We start from the raw sequence: 19,948 nt of genomic DNA on the forward strand, positions 1-19,948 counted from the left end.
GTTGTGGGTGTCTGTGCAATGTCCTCTCCAACGCTTCCTGCAGGGCCCCTGGAGAGCACAGCAGCATGGCTGAGTTTGGTACAGAAGATCCATCACGCTCATTCGATGAGAGCTTGAAGAGAAGTCCTTCAAGAATTGTGACCTTTGCATTACATACAAACAAAAAAAATATCTTGAAGCCCATCCATGTCAATTGGCTAGACCTTGAACAAGGCATTGAGAGGGATCTGCACCTCTCTCAAGGTCTGCTTCTTACAAGGAGCAACAAAATAGCTTGTTTAGAAAACTCAGGATATAATATCCAGACCCTGCGACTGAGATTGCATATCTTCTTGTAGGTGATCTCTCTGTTGAGAGCAACTTCTAACAAGTTTCTACAGAAGAATCACCTTCCATTTTCCTTCTGAAGAAAGAGGATTTCAGGGAAACAAATGGGCCCAGCATTTGTGTGCTTGCAGGGGGAGGACAACAGGTCAGGGATGGTGACCCATTTGTTGAGCTGAGAACCAGGGAGACACTTGGCAAAACTCTTGCTGAAAGTAATGCTACTAAATGGAAAGGGGCTTGGGGATAATTACGAAGCCACCTCTGTATTCTGAAGTACGCTTAAGAAATTCAACTGGCCATGTGTTACGGATTTTTCACCAATACTGGATTTTTCTTTGTACTATCAAAGGTATTAATTAGAGTAATAGATTACGCGGAGTACTGTACATTTTATCTCTCGGGTATTTGTGGAATGAACCATGAAAACACAGACATATTTGTGTGAGAAATAATTGTAAAATGCTTGTTTAGCTGGGTTTCTTGATGAGTACCATGTCTTATTTCACCTCTTGGCCATGTAGCCTGTACCTCTTGATTCCAGCGGGGTGATGTCGTGCCAGTGGCAGCTAATGTGCGAGGGGCTTTGGGATCCCCTAGGACAAAGGCACAGTGTAATGCTGTTGCTGCAGGAGCCGCCTTTTTCAAGATCCCAGGGAGTTTTCTCAGCACACTCTGTTTGATACAGATTTTGTAATCTGTATAATGTGATCAAATCTATAAACATGTAGACAGGGGTACGATGCATCAGCATCCGTCTTTGCCAACTGCTTTCTACTGCAAGGCAGGAGTTTTTGTCAACTTTCTGGAACTTTGGTACAAGACTCACCCTTTCCCCCCCTCCCCTACCTCCTTCCCGAGAAAGAAATGAAATCTGATCGGTTCACTTTGCCATACCTCACTCTTCTGGTGGATTTGTGGCACAATTTTAGAACTAAAAAAATCAATTAATTGAGAATAACCATAGGGTATATAACTACAGCTCTTAGGTTGATAGGTGATGAGTTTTATTGAACCAATAAAATATAGAAAACCATTAGAGGAAAACGGCTTATGGCAGTGGTATCGTTCAGTGTGATTTACAGTTTTATAACTGTAGGCAAATTTGAAATATTTTTCACTACCTTCAGTATACATTATTAGATAAACCTATAGCCTGTGCTTACCTACATCAGCACTGACTTTCTTCTCTGTGATAGTGAAGAGGCATAAAAATGAAGACATTTTCAGCCCATTACAGTTTAACATGGTTTCAAGAGCAGTCAGTTTCTCTACAGTTTGGATTTTATTTGTCTCTTAATGTGCTCAGGATGTCGGTAGGAAATGCCTCCCAGCAGCCGCAGGAGTTTCAGTGTAGCTGTCTTTTGCATGCACAAGAAAATAAGACACCTTAAGAATGAAGATTATTGAGCAAAATACCACCTGATGAAAAAGAGAGAGAAAATACAGATCCTTGCCGGGCGTGCTTTATTCCAGCATCCTGATCATCCTCCTTTAGCTCTTGTTGCATTGCTGAGGTTGCTCCCATGAGAAAAGACGTTCATCAGAGCTGGGGAGGGCAAGGACAGGGCTGCCCTGTGCTTCAGCGAGGTCCTTCGTGTGACCAAATGAGTGGAGTGAACTTCAGGGGCTACTGGGAGCTGGAGCAAGCCAGGGCTGCAGTGCTACAGCCCCTTCCCAAGGCGGCGGGGGAGTAGGAAGTGCTCCAGGGTGCTCCAGGGTGATGGTCAGAGACCTCTGCAGGGCCCCACGTGGTCAGGGGAGAGGTGGGTGTTGAACTGCCATAGCACATGAATAGCTCATCATTCTTGGAATCGAAAAATATGAATCTGCCAGTGTGTTATCTAGATTAATGAAGATGAAATGTGCTGTATAAATACATCAGAAGTATGAACGTGCTGTTATCCCTTGGGCTGCTCTGGCTCACAAGGAGAAAAGGTTGATTTGTATTTGTAGATGATTTTGCTTGCTCTGCCAATGTTCATTTTTGTTTTAGTACGCAACCCAGGGAGCATGTATTTCTTTTGCTCAAAGATGTAGCAGATTAGCAAAGATTTTTCTTGATTATCATAGCTGAAATAGCTTTGTTTTTAGATAAATTTTTCATCTGTCATTACTTGTGAGGGTTAGTGATACTATTTTAAACACTGGTGATAAATTATGGAGGTTGTAAGCTCTATTATTCAAGGAACTGTGCAATATTTGGACATTGAACATGGTTTACATAAACCAGAAGGCGCTTGTGTGCAGCTGACCAGGCTGAGTGTCCTCCAGCTGGTGCAGGAAAGGTGGAGATGAAGCAGCTACAAGGGTAGGATTTGCAAAACAATGAGAGTTTAACCTAGCCTTGACTTGAGCCCACCCTGGGTGCGCAGGAAAAAACCCATGCAGAAACCCTCAGCAGGGTGGTTGTCACTCATGCCGACAGATGTGGTGTCTCAGGGTGAATAGGTACTTCTGGTATCAGTAAGTTAGTGATGGTGTTTGGTAGGCATTGCTTGTTCCACCAAATTAAAGATGTGAGTTGTGTGGCTGTGGATTGTCGCTAATAAGAAGAGAACATTTTCAGGGTCAGGGATGAGAAAAAAGGTTAGGTATGCTCCCTTGCCTGTTTGTGGTGCGTGCTGCTCATCCAGGGCCCAAGACGAGCCTGGCTGGAAAGCTCCGGAGGGGTTTGTTTCAGCCTCCAACAGCCTTGAGAGGACAAGGAGAATGAGGTGGAGTGGCCGGAGGCGCCACAGCTTCCACCCTGGGTCCTTACTTAGAGCTTCCTTCCACTGTCACAAAAGAAACCACATCTCAAACATTATTTGAGCTCTTCTTAGAAGAAGTTTTGGGTTGTTCCAGCCACGTTCGGGTCCAAAGGCTGTTGAGGTGGTGATGTATCAGGAGGAGGTGTGTGGAGGCTGGGCTGAGGTCCCTGGCACTGCCCGCAGGTGGGTGCATGCCTCCCCTAGACCTGCAGGCAGTGTTTTGCGGGAAGGCAGGGATGCTAGCAGCCAGGAAAAGCCTGATAAAGGGGGAGAATAGAGAACCTGAAAGTTAATCATTAAACTTTTTCTGTTACCTTTAGTCAGCCAGAAAATTGAAGCTAGGCGAGGTTTGCAGGGAGACGTAATATCTTTTATTAGACCAACTTGTATAGTTAGAAAAACACATGTGCTTTGGGGACCACACGCTTTTCTTCAGGTCTCCACAATTGCACATTACATTAAAAATAAAATTCATTTAATTTTCAAAGGGTTTAATGGATATTTGCAAGAACTGAATTTAAAAGCAACTCACAAAAAATACCTCATTTGGTTTAATTTGGTTTGGACATTTTAGGAAAGATTTAATATGCATGAATCAATTGCAGAAGACTTTTTTTTTTCTGACTTGAAGTTTACTAGTAGAGACCTGACATCTATATACACGGCGTCAAAATTTCTGCATGCAGTCTCCAAAGCTTGTTCTTTCGTGCACCTGGGAAGTCTGTCTTAAGTGTATATACATGCTCTTACTTCTTTCTGAAATACCCTTTTACAATTTCAAGTTGCTGTTAGCATAAGGCTCTACAAAGGTGCAAAGTCAGAAGGTTTAAAAAGAGTGAGTTTAAATAGAGTTCTCTCTCCTGACCACCACTTTTTTCCCTCAGTCTAAAAAAAAAATGTGATAAAATGATAATATTTTAAGATTTGGGAGTTTGTTACTAATCGCTGTATTGCTATTAATCCGTGTAGTTTCTGTGTTACAGGAGATAAGATGCTATTGTTAATAATACTTTCAGTAGAGGTCTTGGTTCACCCTGATCTCACGAAATTTTCAGCTTACAATCCCGTTCTGTGTTGAGTGTTTCTTTTTTCTTTTCAGAGTGCTTTTTTATCTTTTTATTTTTCATAACCTTCTATGTTGTCCAGTACACCAATTTAAAATTCCCTCAATCCAGCTTAGTCTCAGCTGTATTAATGCATGGCTCGAGGGCACAAATAGCTAAAAAGGGCTGTATTGTGTGGCATCTCTAAAATCTTTTTTCAGAGAAGTTGGATAAAGACATTGAGGTTTCTTGGGAGTGGTCATGGGTTGGCTTTTTTGTTGGGTTTTTTTTTTTTTTTTTTTACAGCTGAGTGAGGCAGCCTTGCAGGTGTCTCAGAGAGAAGACATCAGGGTGGCAGATGCTGCCAGGCCCCACATCACCCCATTTCTGTTGAACTCTCCAGGAGAGTATGCTCCTCTGGGAAGGTGGCTGCAAGCACAATGTGGGATCCTTCTTCGTTTTACTGATGTATCTAGGGAGACAGCTTTACAACGATATTAAAAATAATAAAAGGTATTAGTTAAGGAATGTGTATTGAAGCAGGAGTTTCTTTTCAATACTTCCCCTAGGGCATTACATACCGAGCTCTGTCTTCTTAATGCAGTCACAGCCAGTCAATCCTGCCTGAGGTAGAACCAGTCTTTTCCAAGATGTAGTAAAAAACCCCAGTAAATACTGGGGTTCTGTATTCAGCTTCAGAAAGTATAAGCGAAGGGGCAGGTCGGAGCCAGCTGGTTGTGCCCCCAGCGCTGCCGTTGCCTGCAGGGCCATGCCCCGGCAGAGCGGCTGGGCTGCAGGCAGGGCTGCGGGGCTGGGGTGCCCAGGGGACGGTGCTCCCAGGTGAGCTGCTTCGCTTACTTACTCTCTGTAGCTGGGAGGACCCACAAGGCAGCCTCCCTCTGTAAACTGTTCCTCTGAAGGATAAAAAAATCAGTTCTCATTTGCCTGTGCTGTGTGGTGCAATCCTCTTCTTCATCTCCCATGACAGTGCACCTTCTTGGCTGGCAAATAATTAATAATGCACCTCGAGGGGATGTCAGCCCAGTCCAAGAAAGCGCTTCTGTTAAGGACAGCACGCACTGAAATACATGCTAAGCTGAAATATGCGCTTGAGGGTTGACCTCAACCGTGGTGGGTTTCCTGGTGTCTCAGTGAGTTCCCTGGGTGAGAGCAGAAGGGCCAGGAGCTGGGGAACTCGGAAATGAGCACCCTGCCTTTGGGGAGCGTGCCGGGGGACCTGCCGCCCGGGCTGGGGACATGCCTGCAGCTGCAGGAGCAGCAGAGAACAGATTTTGTTTGCTAATCCTCGGAGAGCTGGTGGGTTTTGGTGGTCGCTGCTGAGCCCAAAGTTTTGTTTGCTGTGTTTTTACGTTTCTAGGCTGCTTTATATATCAACAGGAATTCAATGTGTGCCTTTTTTTTTTTTCTTTTTTTAGTGTTACTGTGATAAAATCCTACGATACACTTGTAAAGCATTCATTGTAAAAGTAAATCAACTTTAATAGCAAGTAGGTTGTAGTTAAGTGCTTTTGAGTGTGAGTATTTAGGGGTTTTTTTCTCGCTTAGTTATGATCCGGTGCTACAGGGAAGTGAGAGTGTTTATCTTAGGGAAATGAGTGGGATTTGCAGGCATTCAGCACCTCCCAGGACCTTCCAGGGTTATCCCCTTGCTCATATATTTCCATTTTGCCATCCTTTCTGCACTAAGCAGAATTGGTCTCAAATTCTTCAGAGTGATGGGAGAGTACGGGGGGGGCTCCGGGTACAGGCTGGGACGGGGAAAGAAATGGAAAACAAGAGACATAAAAAAATAGGACAAAAAAAAAGTGGGAGCCTTGTACTGGCTGTGAATGTGCTGCAGAAAAGCTGGAAATGTGGTGGTGGTTGGGCTTCCTTTCCACGCAGAAGTTTCCTTCGTTTGATCTTCACTGTGAAAGAGGGCTGGGGATCTGAGAATGGGGACGTGGCCAGGAGCAGCAATAGGAAGGGAGAAAGTTATCTAAGGTCCAGAGCCCTCAGCAGAAACGTTTCACATCGTAGGTTGAACAGTGGCTTTTTCAGTCTCCAGAAGGGATGACCTTGCAATGGGGTCGCTGAACAGACGGTTCCAGCTGGGCTTGTGCACTTGGCAAACGCCCAGGAGCTATTTTAATAGGTCTTACAAGGGATGAGGCCTTGGCAAGACCTGGGGGTTATGGAGTGAGCTCTCAGTCTTTTTTCCTTTGGTAGCTAGCAAGCGTCACTCAAGCTATGGAAAAGCCCCCGGGAGCTGTGTGGCTCACAGAGCTCAGGGACAACCCACATCTTTCTCTTTCCGCTGGTGCGTGTCACTGCAAATGGCATCACTCACTGCTTGTGGCTTGAAGGTTTTGCACCTTTTATCGCTTTCAGTGAAGGCACTGGAGGTGTCCAGGTGGATTTTAATATTGGATCCATCCTTCACACAGGCCAGGGCCTTAGGTGCTCCCTGGGTGGTCACAGCTCCTGCTGCAGCCCACGGCCGATCCCGCAGCATTTGTAGGAGTGGAGGCAGCTGCCAGCCCTTTGGGGCACTTTGCACTTGGCCAGAGGTTGGTTTGAGGAGGATTTTAAAGTCGAGCTGGGCTCTGACTGAAGGCTCCCACATTGCCCTTGTGGAAAGAGCGTTAGGTAAAGCCTGGGTTGGATCTTTGGTGGGTTGATATCCCTTCTTACTGTGAACAAATGACTTGAGATGACAGCAGGTGGATGTGGAGATGAGGATTTATCTTTCAAAAGGCTGCCCAGGCTCCTGCCCCAGCAAAGCAGCCCTGTCTCTCTAGCTTGCTCATCTGGGCAGTAGGAGCATCAGTTACAGGGAACACCGTAAGCCAACAGTGAATGGCAACCACTGTCCTCCCCAGCACAGAAGCTCCTGATGCCATCTTGACCTTCTCCTGAGATCTACAGAAAACCTCCAGCAGCAAAGCAGAGCAGCATATAGAAAGCCCTATGTATATCTTGCCTAAAAGATTGGTAGCACTTTTTGTCCAGCATAATGGGAAAGACTAATGTCAGTGCTTAACGCCAGTGTAATTTAATTCCTGCAAGTATCTCACAATGCAACCTTTTGCTTTCCACTCAGAATCACTGGCTATCAATGTGCAAACACAAGTTTAAAAGGTGCTGGTGGCACACAGAGAGCTCATGTGATTGAGCCCCTTGCTTCCTAAAAGCTGAATCTAGGTGCTTGCTTTGATGGATTACCTTTTTTTTTTTTTTTTTTTTTTTTTTTTAATTCAAAGGAAATGTCCAGTCTAAACCACAGGGCTGTCAGTTGTCCCTCTATGTGATAAAACTCAGCTTGCATCCTGCAGTGCTGGTATGTTGTCAGCAGCCCCGGTGCTGGTCTCAGGTGGTCTCAGGTGTGTCAGGCTGTCCCACTGCCAGGGCTGTCTGTCTGTGCTGGTCGGCAGGCTCATCTTTAGCTTTGATTTTTACATCTCATCTTCCAAAATGTCTTTACAGCCTCTGAATTGCTTGGGGTGATTTGAAGTCCAAGCAGCCTCCTGCCCAGATGGCTACTATCAGCGGCTCTCCCCTACACCCTCATGTAAAGCATCAGCATCGTTCTCCTCGGGTTTATTTATTTAAAAAAAAAAAAAAAAAAAAAAACAACAATGAATGCTGTCTGTTTCCTGGAGGATCTCATTTGTTTTTTTTACTGCTGTAGGTTGTAGGAAACAACAATGTAGGTTGTTTCCATTTCGATAGAAGGGAAAAGATAAATGGATAAAGAGAATAGGGAGGGACCCAAAGGAGAGCTGGTGTTGGGATGTCATCCCTCTCGCATGATGCCATATGGCTGGAATGTGTGTCTCAGAGATGAGCATCACGCATATGAAACGTAAAGAGTATATACTGCAGATGAAGTGACCACACTGGAGAGAAAGTATTTTTTTCAGGTTTCTGGATAATATCAAGAAAGCCATCCACTAAGCACTACAAATACAGTTTGTTTTCAGCACTGGGTTTGGTAATGGAGCATGTTTGAGGAGAATTTGTTGAGGGTTTTGCTGCCTTCTCCATAATGGTTTTAATAGCAGCTGCAAAGCTCAGCCCTGGGCAGTGGGACAGTTTGAGAGTCCATATGGTGTCTGAATCATAACCACAGTACAACGCCTAACTGGGTTTTTCCCTTTCTTTTCCTATCCCTCTCAAAAAACAAAAGGAATACAAGAAACGGAGCTCCTTTGAGCAAGCATTTTTTCTCTCAGGTGCTTCTTTTAGCTTTCTTGGTAGCATCCCTCACCACCCCATATGGCCTCTCCCATCTGCTCTGCCATCTCTCTCACGTGCCCTGGCAGCTCCCACTGCCTCCCCAGACTCGCCATCCCATCCATTCATCCCATCTCTGCACTCCTGCTTCTTGGGGTCCCCCAAGGTTCTCGGGTTCAAGGGTTCTCGGCCACCCTCTGTCTCCTGTCGTGTTGCATGGCCGTTACGAGTGTCACCCTAAGGCCTTGCTTAGCTCCTCTTGAAGTTGCTCCTGTTAACCCTCCTGTGAGCTGGGGCAGAAGGTCACAGGCTGGCGTTCGTAGACCCAGATTTACCAACCTAGCCACCTGGGAATAACCAAAACCCGACGATTTGGTAAGGCAGGTATACAGCAGAGGCTACGTAGTACTATTCTATTACTTTTTTTATTATATTCCAGCAGTTTCTATACTTGTGGCTGTATCTAGAGAGCTCCTGGATGAGATTTAATTCAGTCCAGAGATTATTTTGTAGATGGAGAGTGCTCCAGAGTTTTGCAAAGTTTGTGTTTGGCTTTCCTGACCCAAGACTGCATCCCTGTGGCATCTTATGCCTATCTCGGTGCTTTAATGGGGGTACGCAAAAGGAGGTGAAGAGGTATCTCTGTTTCTGGTGTGTGTATCTACAGATATTCAAATAAGAGTAAGAAAATACCATGTATATATATACTCCCCGTATTTTTACTGAGGATTTTTTTGTGGTTGCTGTCTGCTTCTGTAGTTCAGCTGGGGACTGTAATTACAGTGTTTGTATCACCTAGTAAGGACATTGTTTTATATGGAAATTTCCGATGCATTTTTAAAAATACATTCTTAAAGGAAGCCGTGAAAAGTTATCTGAAAAGGGAACTGGAAAAAAGCCATTTACGCTTGTGTGCTGATGGGAGGAAACATGCTGGAGAGGTCAAGAGTTTGCCCAGGCTCTTCACCATGGCAGGTATGAGGTTTTCCTTCTCTAGCAGGGAACCTGCCCCTCACGGGGAAGGATGAGCCTTCCTCCCTTTTTGCCCATCTTTCTGGGGCTTGGGAGTTTCTCTGAAGTGTGATTTCCCTTGCTGGGGGTGGTGGCCATGGTCCTGTGGGTTTTCCCAGTGGGCTGGAAGTCGCCTCTGCTTTGCCATCATCCTCCTTCCCCATGGCAGCCCTGGCTGCAAGCGTGGAGCCCCTCAGCTCCAGCTGCATTATGGACATGGGTTCAAACACCCAGGTCTTCTCTAAATGAGAAGATTTTTCAGTCTTTCCTTGGTAGGATCCTGGCTTAAAAGAAGAAAAAAAAAAAAGCATGCCTTGATTGTTTATAAAAAAGATACTTGATGTCACTTTCTAAGCCGGCTGTGTATTTGTGTGGCTTCTGTCTGTACAGTGCCAAGTGCCTCCAGAGTATTTACAATTACAAATAACAATATCTGTTTGTTTCTTTCTTTCCCCTGACTGCAAGATAAGACTGTATTTCATTTTTGCATATGCATTTATTATAAGAAGCATTTATTAACAGGAAAGGTTAAGTGAAAGAAAGAGCATCACGTGTGAGTACACTGCAGTAGGGGAGGGTGGTCCTCTCGGTCCTGCAGCATCACAGTGCTTTGCAAAAAAATACCCATCCTCACAAGAAACCTTCCTTCAGCACTTCTTTGATGGCACCTTCACAACTTGCTTACACCTTTCTGCTACAGCTTGAAATCCCCACCCCATGTCTTACCTGTGACCCACAGAGATGCCTTCCCACAGGCTTCCCCTCCACACACCCCTGAAGCAGGGTCCGCGCTGGTTTACAGCCCACGGAGAGCATGGCCCAGGGCCAACAGGGAGTGGGGACCCCGAGCCACCTCAGAAAGGCACTGGGAGACCCCGGCTTTCTGCCTTGTAATGGAGGGGTGATGGATAGGACAGTGATCTGCAGAAAATTTGAAGTGCTCAAGCAATGGCAATGTAAGTTCAAGAGAAAAATGTGCCTAATTCCCCTTGTCTTGTACTCGGAGACTGGATTTTAGGGGGGCTGACAGGTCTTTTAATGTTTATATTACAAGTCAGCATCAGCTTCAGGTAACAAACATTTGTTCTTCCTATTCCTGATCCCATCCTCTAATTCCAGGACCTTCCTGGGCATCCATAAGCATCCAACAGGGTCAGCAGGACCCTTGTCTGTTAGAGGCCTGCCCGTGCCTATGAACTGCTGCCCATTTGTCCTGAGTGTTTCCCTGGGACCAGCTCTGGGTGGTCCAGACCCCCAGTCTGCAGAGGGGAAGGATGATGCTGTTTGAACCAGTGGGATGGTGGTGAACTGGTGATGGAGAAACACAGGTCTGCACAGGCTAACCTTGCTGCTGACAGATTTCCCCAGGGACTGCATTTCTCCCAGCTGAAGCACTGTAGTCGGTACCACTGGTGCAGTGGCAGTGCTCTGGTTCAGCTTTGGCTTCCATGGCTGAAAATCAGTTTGATGGATCTGGGGTAGTTTGCAGAAAGGCCACCTAGATCCTTCTGTTAACTAACTTGCACTGCTCTCTAGCCAGGGAATGACAAATAGTAAGATGCAGCACTAACACTATTAAGTGGGAGTGAGATGCAGATTTTTTTTCTTGGATGAGGATTGTCTCCAGCTGTTGCTGCCACTGGCAATGGTGATGGCGACTAGAAAGAGAAAAAGCCAACTGCTCCAAGCCGTGAGCCACTGCGTGCTCTGGGGATGGGGCATTGCACAGGTACAACCTCCCCTCCTTCACCCTGTCCCGCAGCAGCCCTTCCCAGGAGTGTGGGACTGGGATGACAGTGATACAGGGCTGCTTTTACCTGTTTGGGACAAACTGGTCAGGATGAGATGGGCATCTCTAAGAAGACGTGAATCTTGCCAGCAAGCGAGTGGGATTTCGATGCTGAAAAGCAGTTGGTGTGGACACCAAGAAAGAATTTGGCCCTTCGTTTCTGGGTGATAGATGAGATCAGCACAGCCCTGCTTTCCCCCAGTGCTTTGTGTTTATTTTCGTGCTGCTGCTGCTGCTGCTAAAGGCTATCAGCCTGTTTCTGGAGCCTTGTTCAATATACTCTGCATGGAAAGGCATGTTTCATTTTTAAGTTAAAAAAAACCACACAAAAAAACCCAAACAAACATAAAACGCAGCGTGGCACAGATTAAATCCATTTGAGACAACTCCAAAAAAAAAAAAAAAAAAACGCTGTATGTGCAAGTCAATAGGAGGAGGGGAGTGGAAGGGGAAAAAGCAACTGTGACATATACAAACCCTTTAGTGTGCATAGCATAAGATTTTTTGGCTGGCACTCACATGATTTTATTCAAGGGCTGGGAAAGAACTACGATTAGTTAAAAGCTTCAGCAAAGTCTGGAGGGAGTGCTCTGAAGAGTTGGGAGCCGCGCAGAGGTGACTGTAACTCCTCTCGCAATTTCAGACTATTCTTCTGTGGCTCAGGACAAAAGCCTTTTCTTTTCCCTCCGTGTTCAAAGAGACATTTGTCTTGAGATGTTGCAGCTGTGGGCCGTGGGATTGCTTGTTTGAAGATACCCCCTCGTAGACGAAAGGAGAGGCAACGCACTGAAAAGTGGTAGTATTTTATCGTGTGTGGGTTCCCCCCCCTCCTCCTCCTCCCTCCCTCCTCCTCCACTGCCATGTGTGGTTTTTAATAAGAAGAAGAATGTGGAGGCAACATTTTCCAGGCAAGGGGAAATTTCCTGTTTCTTTTCTGTTTGTTTAATAAAGTGTGTAGTTGACTGTAAAACTGTAGCTACTTTGTTGTGAACGGGTAATTCAGGCGAGTGTCAGGATCGCTTCTTGATGCACTTTTATATACTGCAAGTGAACATGTTTAAAGCCTTTTTTATTTTTTTTTATTATTTTTTTTTATTGCTGCGTGGTGTAGGCAACTGAGATTAATAAGAATTAGGCAAATGGCTTCTGCTTTTGTTTCTGTGAGATAGTACCAGCCGTCTTGCGGTCACACAAAGGCTGCCATTTACCAAGGAGCACTCCCTAATTCTCTTGGCAGGGGTGCCATTGGGATCGGATACAAGTGGGTGGCAAAGGGGAGGAGCGGCAGAAGAGGACAAGCAGGCTTTGTGTATTAAAAATGAAACAAAAGCACTTTATACGCGGGGCTGCGTGCAACAAGCGGAGTTGCCTGTGAGCCGGGGTGGAGTTTGAGTTCTCAGCGTGACTGCAAAACCTTTCTTTTTTTTTCTTCCATGAACCCTTCCTCCTCTCCCTCTTCCTTAGCAAGCTCTCCCCGCAATGCTCATGAGGGTCCGCGGGCAGCTGAAAACGCCTAAAAAAAACCCGAACATATCGAACAATACTTGCCATGACTTTGCAAGAATGGCTGGGGGTTTATTGGCAAAACCAGCTTCAGATGGCGGTGGAGCCGCCAAATTTGTGAGGCGGTTGGGAGGGAGAACTGATCCCACCCCAGCCCCAAGGAGAGATGGTCTGCTGCCTCTCCTGCCTGCGCCGCCCCCTCCCCCCCCCCACTGGTTCTGCTGCCTGTGGGGGGCGGGCAGCGATGGTCTTGGATTGTACAGCATCGTACCCCTCGGCAGAGGCAGCCCCCTGGTTTTGCAGTGCGTGGCAGAGTGAAGGGGTTAATGGCTGCAGTGTTTTATCAGAATTTAGGGGAGGTGTCTGGCTGTTTAATTACTTTCTGATCCATGGCATACCTCGTTCTTAATGAAGCAGTCGCACGCAGAACAAACATGCTGTATGAGCTTGGGTAAAAAGAAAAGCGGGCTGAGTTTAGCTTGGTTTTGTCAGCCCACATGTTTTGGTTTGAATGTGTTTATGCCAGAGGTAGGACGGTGAAGAATAGGTGCAGGGTGGTGGAAAGGCAGGTGAGGACTATATACCACAGTTTAAGTTGCAAATCTGTCAATGGTTTTTATTAAAACCTAATTTCCATACATTATGCACTCCATCTCATACTGATGTGCTTCAAAACTTTCCTTGTCAAGCTGAAGTAAATTCCCTCATTGAAGTAGGAGAAGGGAGAGACGTTCCTCTGGCTACCTCGCTCTTTCCAGCCAGCATTCAACCTCGGCAACTGCACTTCTGTGTGCGGGTGAGGGTGAAATGCCTAAGAAGCCTGTGTCATCATGCACAATTACATCCCTAATCCTGGGCAAAGACACAGATGCTGTTTCAAAAAAAAAAAAAAAAAAAAAAGCTGTGTTTCGTTTGACTTTCAAAGAAGCTTATATAATGGCTGCATAATAAAACCGTTATTTTGGGGCTCAGATTAAATGTCAAAGTTTCAGCTAACCCGTGGTTTCATTTTCCATGTGCCGTGCTTGCAGGCAGCCGCCAACAGCCTCCGTGTGCATGCTGCTCTGCCTGAGGCTGGTCCTGGTCCCTGGTGAGCACCAAGCTCAAGAGCTCAGCTTGTCCAGATGCTGGGTGGTGTGGGGACAGGGATGGTGGCCGCCGAAGCAGGGACTGCCACGGCCACCTTGCCGCTGCATCCGATTCCATGTTATTTACAGTTGCAGCGTGAGGCTGATAGGTGATGCTCTAAGCCTTGGAGATCATACATGTTAGTAAGCGTTTAAGTCAGTGTTATAATTCACTCGCTTGTTAACCTGAGAAAATAATCTAGCTGCAGTATAGTGCTTCACACAAGGATTGTGTAAGCGCTCTGAGATTTGTACATGTTTTTATTCTTGCTTATCTGCTTATGGCAAGCTTCTTTCAGTTATCCAAATCGTCTCGGCTCTCTACCCTGCCTACTGACACAGTTGCACTTCCATCTGGATGAAATGCATGCAAACAAAACGCATTGCTTCCAGTACATGCTAATGGAGAGCTTGGTAGGAAAGACAGAGAGAAGGACCTATTCCAAAAATGTTCACGTGTAATGCTGAAAATCTTCAGTCAGGTCTGCTGGGTTGGTTGTTTCTTCATTTCTTAAAGCAGATTCAATAAAATAGGAATGGAGAGCCGTTAAACCCACTGCATTAAACCTGCCTGTTTCCATGGGGTCATTTTTTCTCATGTAAAATATATGTAACTATGTGCTATTCTGAGTTTTATGACGCAGCAGTACAGATACCTCCCCAGGGTGATGCTCTTGGTGCCAGCACAGTCTAGGAAGCATCGCTTTGGCCTGTAGCGCCTGTGTCTGTCACATACGCATCAGCTGGTGGAGATCTTGCTAATACTTTATGTGACAGCAATCTGGACAAAAAGGCACATTTAGTTTTGCCTTAAAAAAAAAAAAAAAAAGAGAAAAAAGAAATTGGTGCGTTGCTCTTCTCATTAGTTTCTTTATCTCATTGTCACTTCTCTGGCACATGGGGCTGCAGTGACAGGATTCCTGGGGTTGACCGCATTCCAGAGAGCTGGAGCAGTACCCAGCCCTGCGCACAAGGGCCAGTGAAGGAGCCTCCCGCTCTTGGCTTTAGTCCCACTTACTCAAACAGTGCCACAGGCAGAAGCATTTTTTCTGTAATACTCCACATGCAATGTTTGACCCCTGCAAAATACCTCAGAACAACTTGGCAGTTTTCCTCAGTCAAGCCCTGTGCTTGCCCAGCTCACCAGCATCAGCAGGTTCACTGCGAGTACGTGGTGATACTGGTGATGTAGTGTGGCGGGGGAAAACACCGATCCAGAGGGAGTGAAGGCATTTACTGTGTCTGTTAGCCCCTCAATAAAAGGATCACACAACCACTGTGCTTAAAGGTGAGACAGATGTTGGCTGGTAGCCCTGGAAGGTTCCCGTGCAGAAGGGGGTTGGTAAGGAGAGAGGCGATGCTGGGGCTGCTTACGCACGGTGTGAAGGTTCCAACCCAGACCCTTCAGGCTGGGTCATCTCATGGTGGCAGCAGCAGAAATAAAATACTTTGTGCCCAGAGCCCCAGCTCCCTGCACCTTTGTTTTTCCCAGAAACCACCTGGGTAGCCAAAAAAGTTAATTGAGATATTTTGTACGGTCCTAATGTAGTAAATGCCCTTTTGAGTGGTAAAGGGAGGTACAGAAATTTCTAAGTGGCTTGTCCAGAAATGAATGCGATTCTGTGCGACCTGCTCTAGGTGAACATGCTGTAGCAGGGGGTCAGACTAGATGATCTCCAGAGGTACCTTCCAACCCTGACCACTCTGTGATTCTGTGAACTGGTTAATCCCTGGCAGAGCAATAAATAGGATATAAAACCCGGCCTTCTGCAGCCCTTGGTGGTGATCTTTCCTTTCCTCACCTCAGCCTGGAGAACATGTGAATGTGAAATGAGAAAAATACAGCACAGCTCAAAGGACCCCGGAATACAAATAGTTTCAAGGGAGCAGCCAGTGGCGAGGTGTGTGTAAGTGGGAGAGGAGCGGTGTCCTGCACTGGCACGAGAGCACTTGCTGCCATGGCTGAGCAGGGTCTGCGGCCATGTCATCCTGTTATACACGGTCCTTCACACTGGCTCCAGCCACACATCCCGGAGCATCCTGCGGGATATGGGGAGAGACCAGGTTTGGTTTTACAAAGTAAGCTGAGCTTCACTGTTCCCACCTTGAAGCCTTTTGGTAGCTGGTAATAGAATATAAGCCTATATGCTAAAGATATCTTCTTTGTCCTGCTTTTTGTGTGGTTTTCCAGTAATCTGGTTGTTTTTTTTTTTAGTGGATATCTGTTTGGACTTGTCTTTCTGAGGTGGTCAAAATGGTAAAGTCATTCCTTAAAAAAACAGACCAAGTGCCAGTGTACATCTGTGGAACAAAACCTTGGCCCTCCTGCAGGCAGGGAGGGGTAAAAATGACTGCTGGCTTGGGGTTCACTCCTAAGGTGCTAAACAAAATGGTTTAAGAGGCCGGCAGCTCTGGTGTACGTGGTTTGATTGAAAGGTGGCCTGTGTCGGTGAGGATCGGCAGAGTGGGGATACACCCCCATAAAGTCACCAGTGGCTGAAATGGGGTCGTCCATCCCTGTCCTGGGAGCAAGCCTCGCTGCGTTTTCTCTCCAGCCAGGGCAAAACCACAGCCCTACTCCCAGAGAGGAATCTGGACCTTGTGCTCAGCTTTGCACTGTGTTGCCATCATCCCCTGAAATTTGTTGTACAACCCAAAACCAGGTACCGCTGCCCCTCACCTGACACAGGAACACACGCAGGTACCGCTGCTCCAGGGGAACCTTCCGACTGCTGCCGGTGTAAAAACTGCGCTCCTTCTGCTTGCAGGTATTCGCCCTCAAATCATGAACGGCCCCATGCACCCCCGGCCCCTGGTGGCACTGCTGGACGGGAGGGACTGTACGGTGGAGATGCCCATTCTGAAGGACTTGGCGACGGTTGCATTCTGTGACGCACAATCAACTCAGGAGATTCACGAGAAGGTAACGGGAGCTGCGAGGGCATGGGGGGGCCAGGCTGGGGGCCGGCGTGCTCCAGCCTTCTCTGCCAGTTCTTGAGCAAAATGTGTACCCAGCTGTACTTCGAGTCAATCAGCAGATAACATCAACAGAAGTCGCTGCAGATTAAAATTCGAGGCTGTTTTAGAAGCCAGATGTTATTGGGGGGGGGGGGGGGGGACACACGACACAAAAAAGTCACCTTATCTCTGTGCATCAGGTTTTTTACCTCAATATTATTAATGTTTCTCATTTTTTTTTGAAGTCCGCTTGCTCAGTGCAGGAGTGACAACACTCTGCGCTTCCCCAGGGTGCGGCACAGTTGCTCTGGCTTTGCTAACACCATCCCACACTGCTGATGGGTCTCCTCGGGTGCTGGCTGCACCTCCAGCAGCTCATTTCTCCCCAGCAAGGAGTAAGTGAGGTTGGGGCAGCATGTAGGCAGATATGTGCAGTGTGGATCGGTGTTTCTGCTTGGAAGCTCAACTACTTGCTTTTAAAAGTATTCTTTGTGCACATTTAGATAATCCCAGTGAGGTTTGAAGTTATCAGAAATCGCTTCCAGAATCAAGGGAAGAGAACGACAAATAGCATCACTGCTGAGCTTTGCAGTGCTTCAACTACTGAATGTGGGGGAAGGAGGATGGAGGGGTTTGTGCGACATTAATAGATGATAGGTGAGCCAGTCTTGGAGAATTTACATAGGTCTTGGGTTTCCAGAGCACTGAGGTAGCTTATGGTGAGCACTAATAGAGGCTTGAATCTTCATTGAAGGGGACAAAGTACAGCCTTATGTGACTGCAAAGCCTCACGCAGATCTTTTTAGGTACTCCGGAAAACATACAGAAAAGGTTAATGTGAACAGTGTGACAGGTACTTGAGCTTCCAACATGCAAAAGAAGGTCAGGGAGTTACAAGTGACACAGAGTCATGTCCAAAACCAATAGATACTGCCATAAAACCTAATACCTTTTAAAGGGTTGGAAGTAGAAGGATTAGCAGATAACCACCTGGAAAAGGGTCTGGGTGAGCGACAGGCTTGGTTTTCCTTTGTCTTGTCTTCTCAGACGTAACATGATAATTTTCAGATACCTATCCAATCCATTCCCAAAGGGAATGGCCTCGGAGTCGGTAGGTGACGCCCCTGATGGTTTTAGTGACACCTTGAAGTGTCAGCTTGCACCGTGCCTGGGTCAGATAGTCAAATCTGGGGTCAGCAGCGCAAATGTACAATTCACTAATATTCTGATTCGGGAGCTGTAGCTTTCCCCTCCGGGTGTCGTGGTGGCTCTTAATGTCTCTATTCTGTTCCAGGTATTAAATGAAGCTGTTGGGGCGATGATGTACCATACCATCACGCTGACTCGAGAAGATCTAGAGAAGTTCAAGGCCTTAAGGGTCATTGTTCGAATAGGCAGTGGCTACGACAACATTGACATCAAAGCTGCAGGGGAGCTTGGTAGGTCTCAGCTCTGCACCCTGATTCCCTCCCGTGTCCTTCCAAGTCTTTAAAATCAGCACAAATACCTGCTGCTTTCCTTAGGGCTGTGCTTGCAATGCGGGCTTGCAGGCAGGGCCTCCAAGGGGCCTTAATTCAGCCCCTAAAACTACAGGTGCCGTTCACATATTTTTTTCATGTAGAGAATATTATGACAAGAAAACTGGTGTGGTTTTAGAAGTTTTAGAAGGCATCTTTTAGGCTCATACTGTGTTAAGACTGCCCTATCTGAATCCTTCATTCCTAAGCTGTTCCTGGTTCCAGGTGCCCGCTTGTACTCAAGGATATTTGTATGGCTGTTCTATTTCTGGCACAGGAGAGTTGATCTAGCTCTAGAAAAATTGGAGGAAGGGTGTTTTATTATATTTTGTTAAGCAAGATCAGTCTCTTGATCTGATCTGGTTCTCAGAGTCATGCCCACACTGCTGGGAAGGCAACGTGTCAGATGGTAGAGCAGGAATTGTGCGTTGGGTTGCTGTTGCCTCCTTTGCTATCTCATCAACGGTGCCTCAGGAACTTGAAAAAGACATTTACCGTGGGTCCATGATACATGGACTGCCAAAATACATGGATCACGTTGTCAGAAAGGAGCCCTTATGTCCCTTATGTGGGATTTTTCTGGGGTCAGGGGTGCGTGCAGGCTGCGTTGCATGGCTGTCACAGTGCTGGGGACACTGGATTTCTGTACTGGTTGGGATGGTCAGAGGCCTTTGGCTGCACACCCACAGCTGCGGAAGCTTAATTGTATCAGTGATTTTAGCAGCTGAGTTACAATCGGTTTTGATCATCTGATCCCAAGATTCAGTCTATCAAGCAGTCCTACAATAGTGTTTAGGATATCTTGTATTAAAGGTTATCTCTGGGGAAGTGAAGAATAACAGCCATTTCACGTGAGCCATTTTACAAAGATAATTGCGATAAGAGAGTTTCAAATAGTCATTCCTAAAAAAGCAATTCTCAATATAGTGAATTATTTTTTTTTGAGAGGAGAACAATGTCTTCTCGATGTAATGGTTTCTTCACGTTTTTAACTCTTATTGTTATTATCCATTATAACAGTGTTCTGAGGCTTTGAACATCAAGAAGGGGAAAATATAACGACTAAAGTAATGGGATACTGCAGTATAATCCTTCTTTTTATACTTGGCAAATTGGGTGGCCAAATGATGTGGTTTCGAGTAGAAAATGTAATGACTACCCACAAATGTAGCGTAAAGTTTAATTGGTATTGCTTTCCATAAGGTAGTTTTTAAACTGTGCAGTCAATAAATGAATGACCAGTGCCTAAACACGGTGCCTGGCCACGCACCAGTGGCCACCTGTGGGACGAGGTCTGGCCCAGAAGACACCCCCAGAACAAGATGCTGGTGTTGAACTATCCACTGTGGGTATTTAACCCCCTGGTGCCAGCAGCTCCTGCTCCTGGGGGCACGAGGGCAAATAACAGGGTGAGAAGCTCACGGGAAAGGCAGTCTGGTGTCATCCAGCTCTATTAAGCAAGTGGTCCAGCAGAAAAGGGACAAGTGCCAGCAGGGTTGGGGATGGGGACGCTCAGCAGAGCTGCAGGCTGACAGGACGTGCCCCCATCACCCTCCAGCCTTCTTGTCTCTTCTCTTCCCCTACGAGCAGCTACGGCCTCTGCCTACAAACGGGCAGGAGCTGTTGCCTGGTGCCGAAGCGGGTGGTCATCTTGGGAAACCCTCCCTGCTGCTTCGTTAGAGCCTTG

At 46.5% G+C, this 19,948-nt stretch overlaps 1 protein-coding gene across 6 annotated transcripts in view; it reads left to right on the forward strand.

Moving 5' to 3' along the window:
• Window positions 1-19,948, forward strand: part of CTBP2 (C-terminal binding protein 2) — a 145,385-nt gene that overhangs the window by 115,389 nt on the left and 10,048 nt on the right. For 3 of the 6 annotated variants that reach the window (XM_080403119.1, XM_080403120.1, XM_080403117.1), the window contains 2 exons: window positions 16,555-16,709; window positions 18,039-18,183. In XM_080403119.1, coding sequence (XP_080259245.1) covers window positions 16,555-16,709; window positions 18,039-18,183 — 300 coding nt within the window. Of the gene's footprint in view, window positions 1-333; window positions 9,332-11,955; window positions 12,065-14,848; window positions 15,866-16,554; window positions 16,710-18,038; window positions 18,184-19,948 lie in introns of those variants that run through there. The other 3 variants (XM_080403122.1, XM_080403121.1, XM_080403118.1) reach the window with 3 other exon arrangements.

Source organism: Falco punctatus (genome assembly GCF_963210335.1).
Source record: "Falco punctatus genome assembly, chromosome: 9".
Lineage (NCBI taxonomy): Eukaryota > Metazoa > Chordata > Aves > Falconiformes > Falconidae > Falco > Falco punctatus.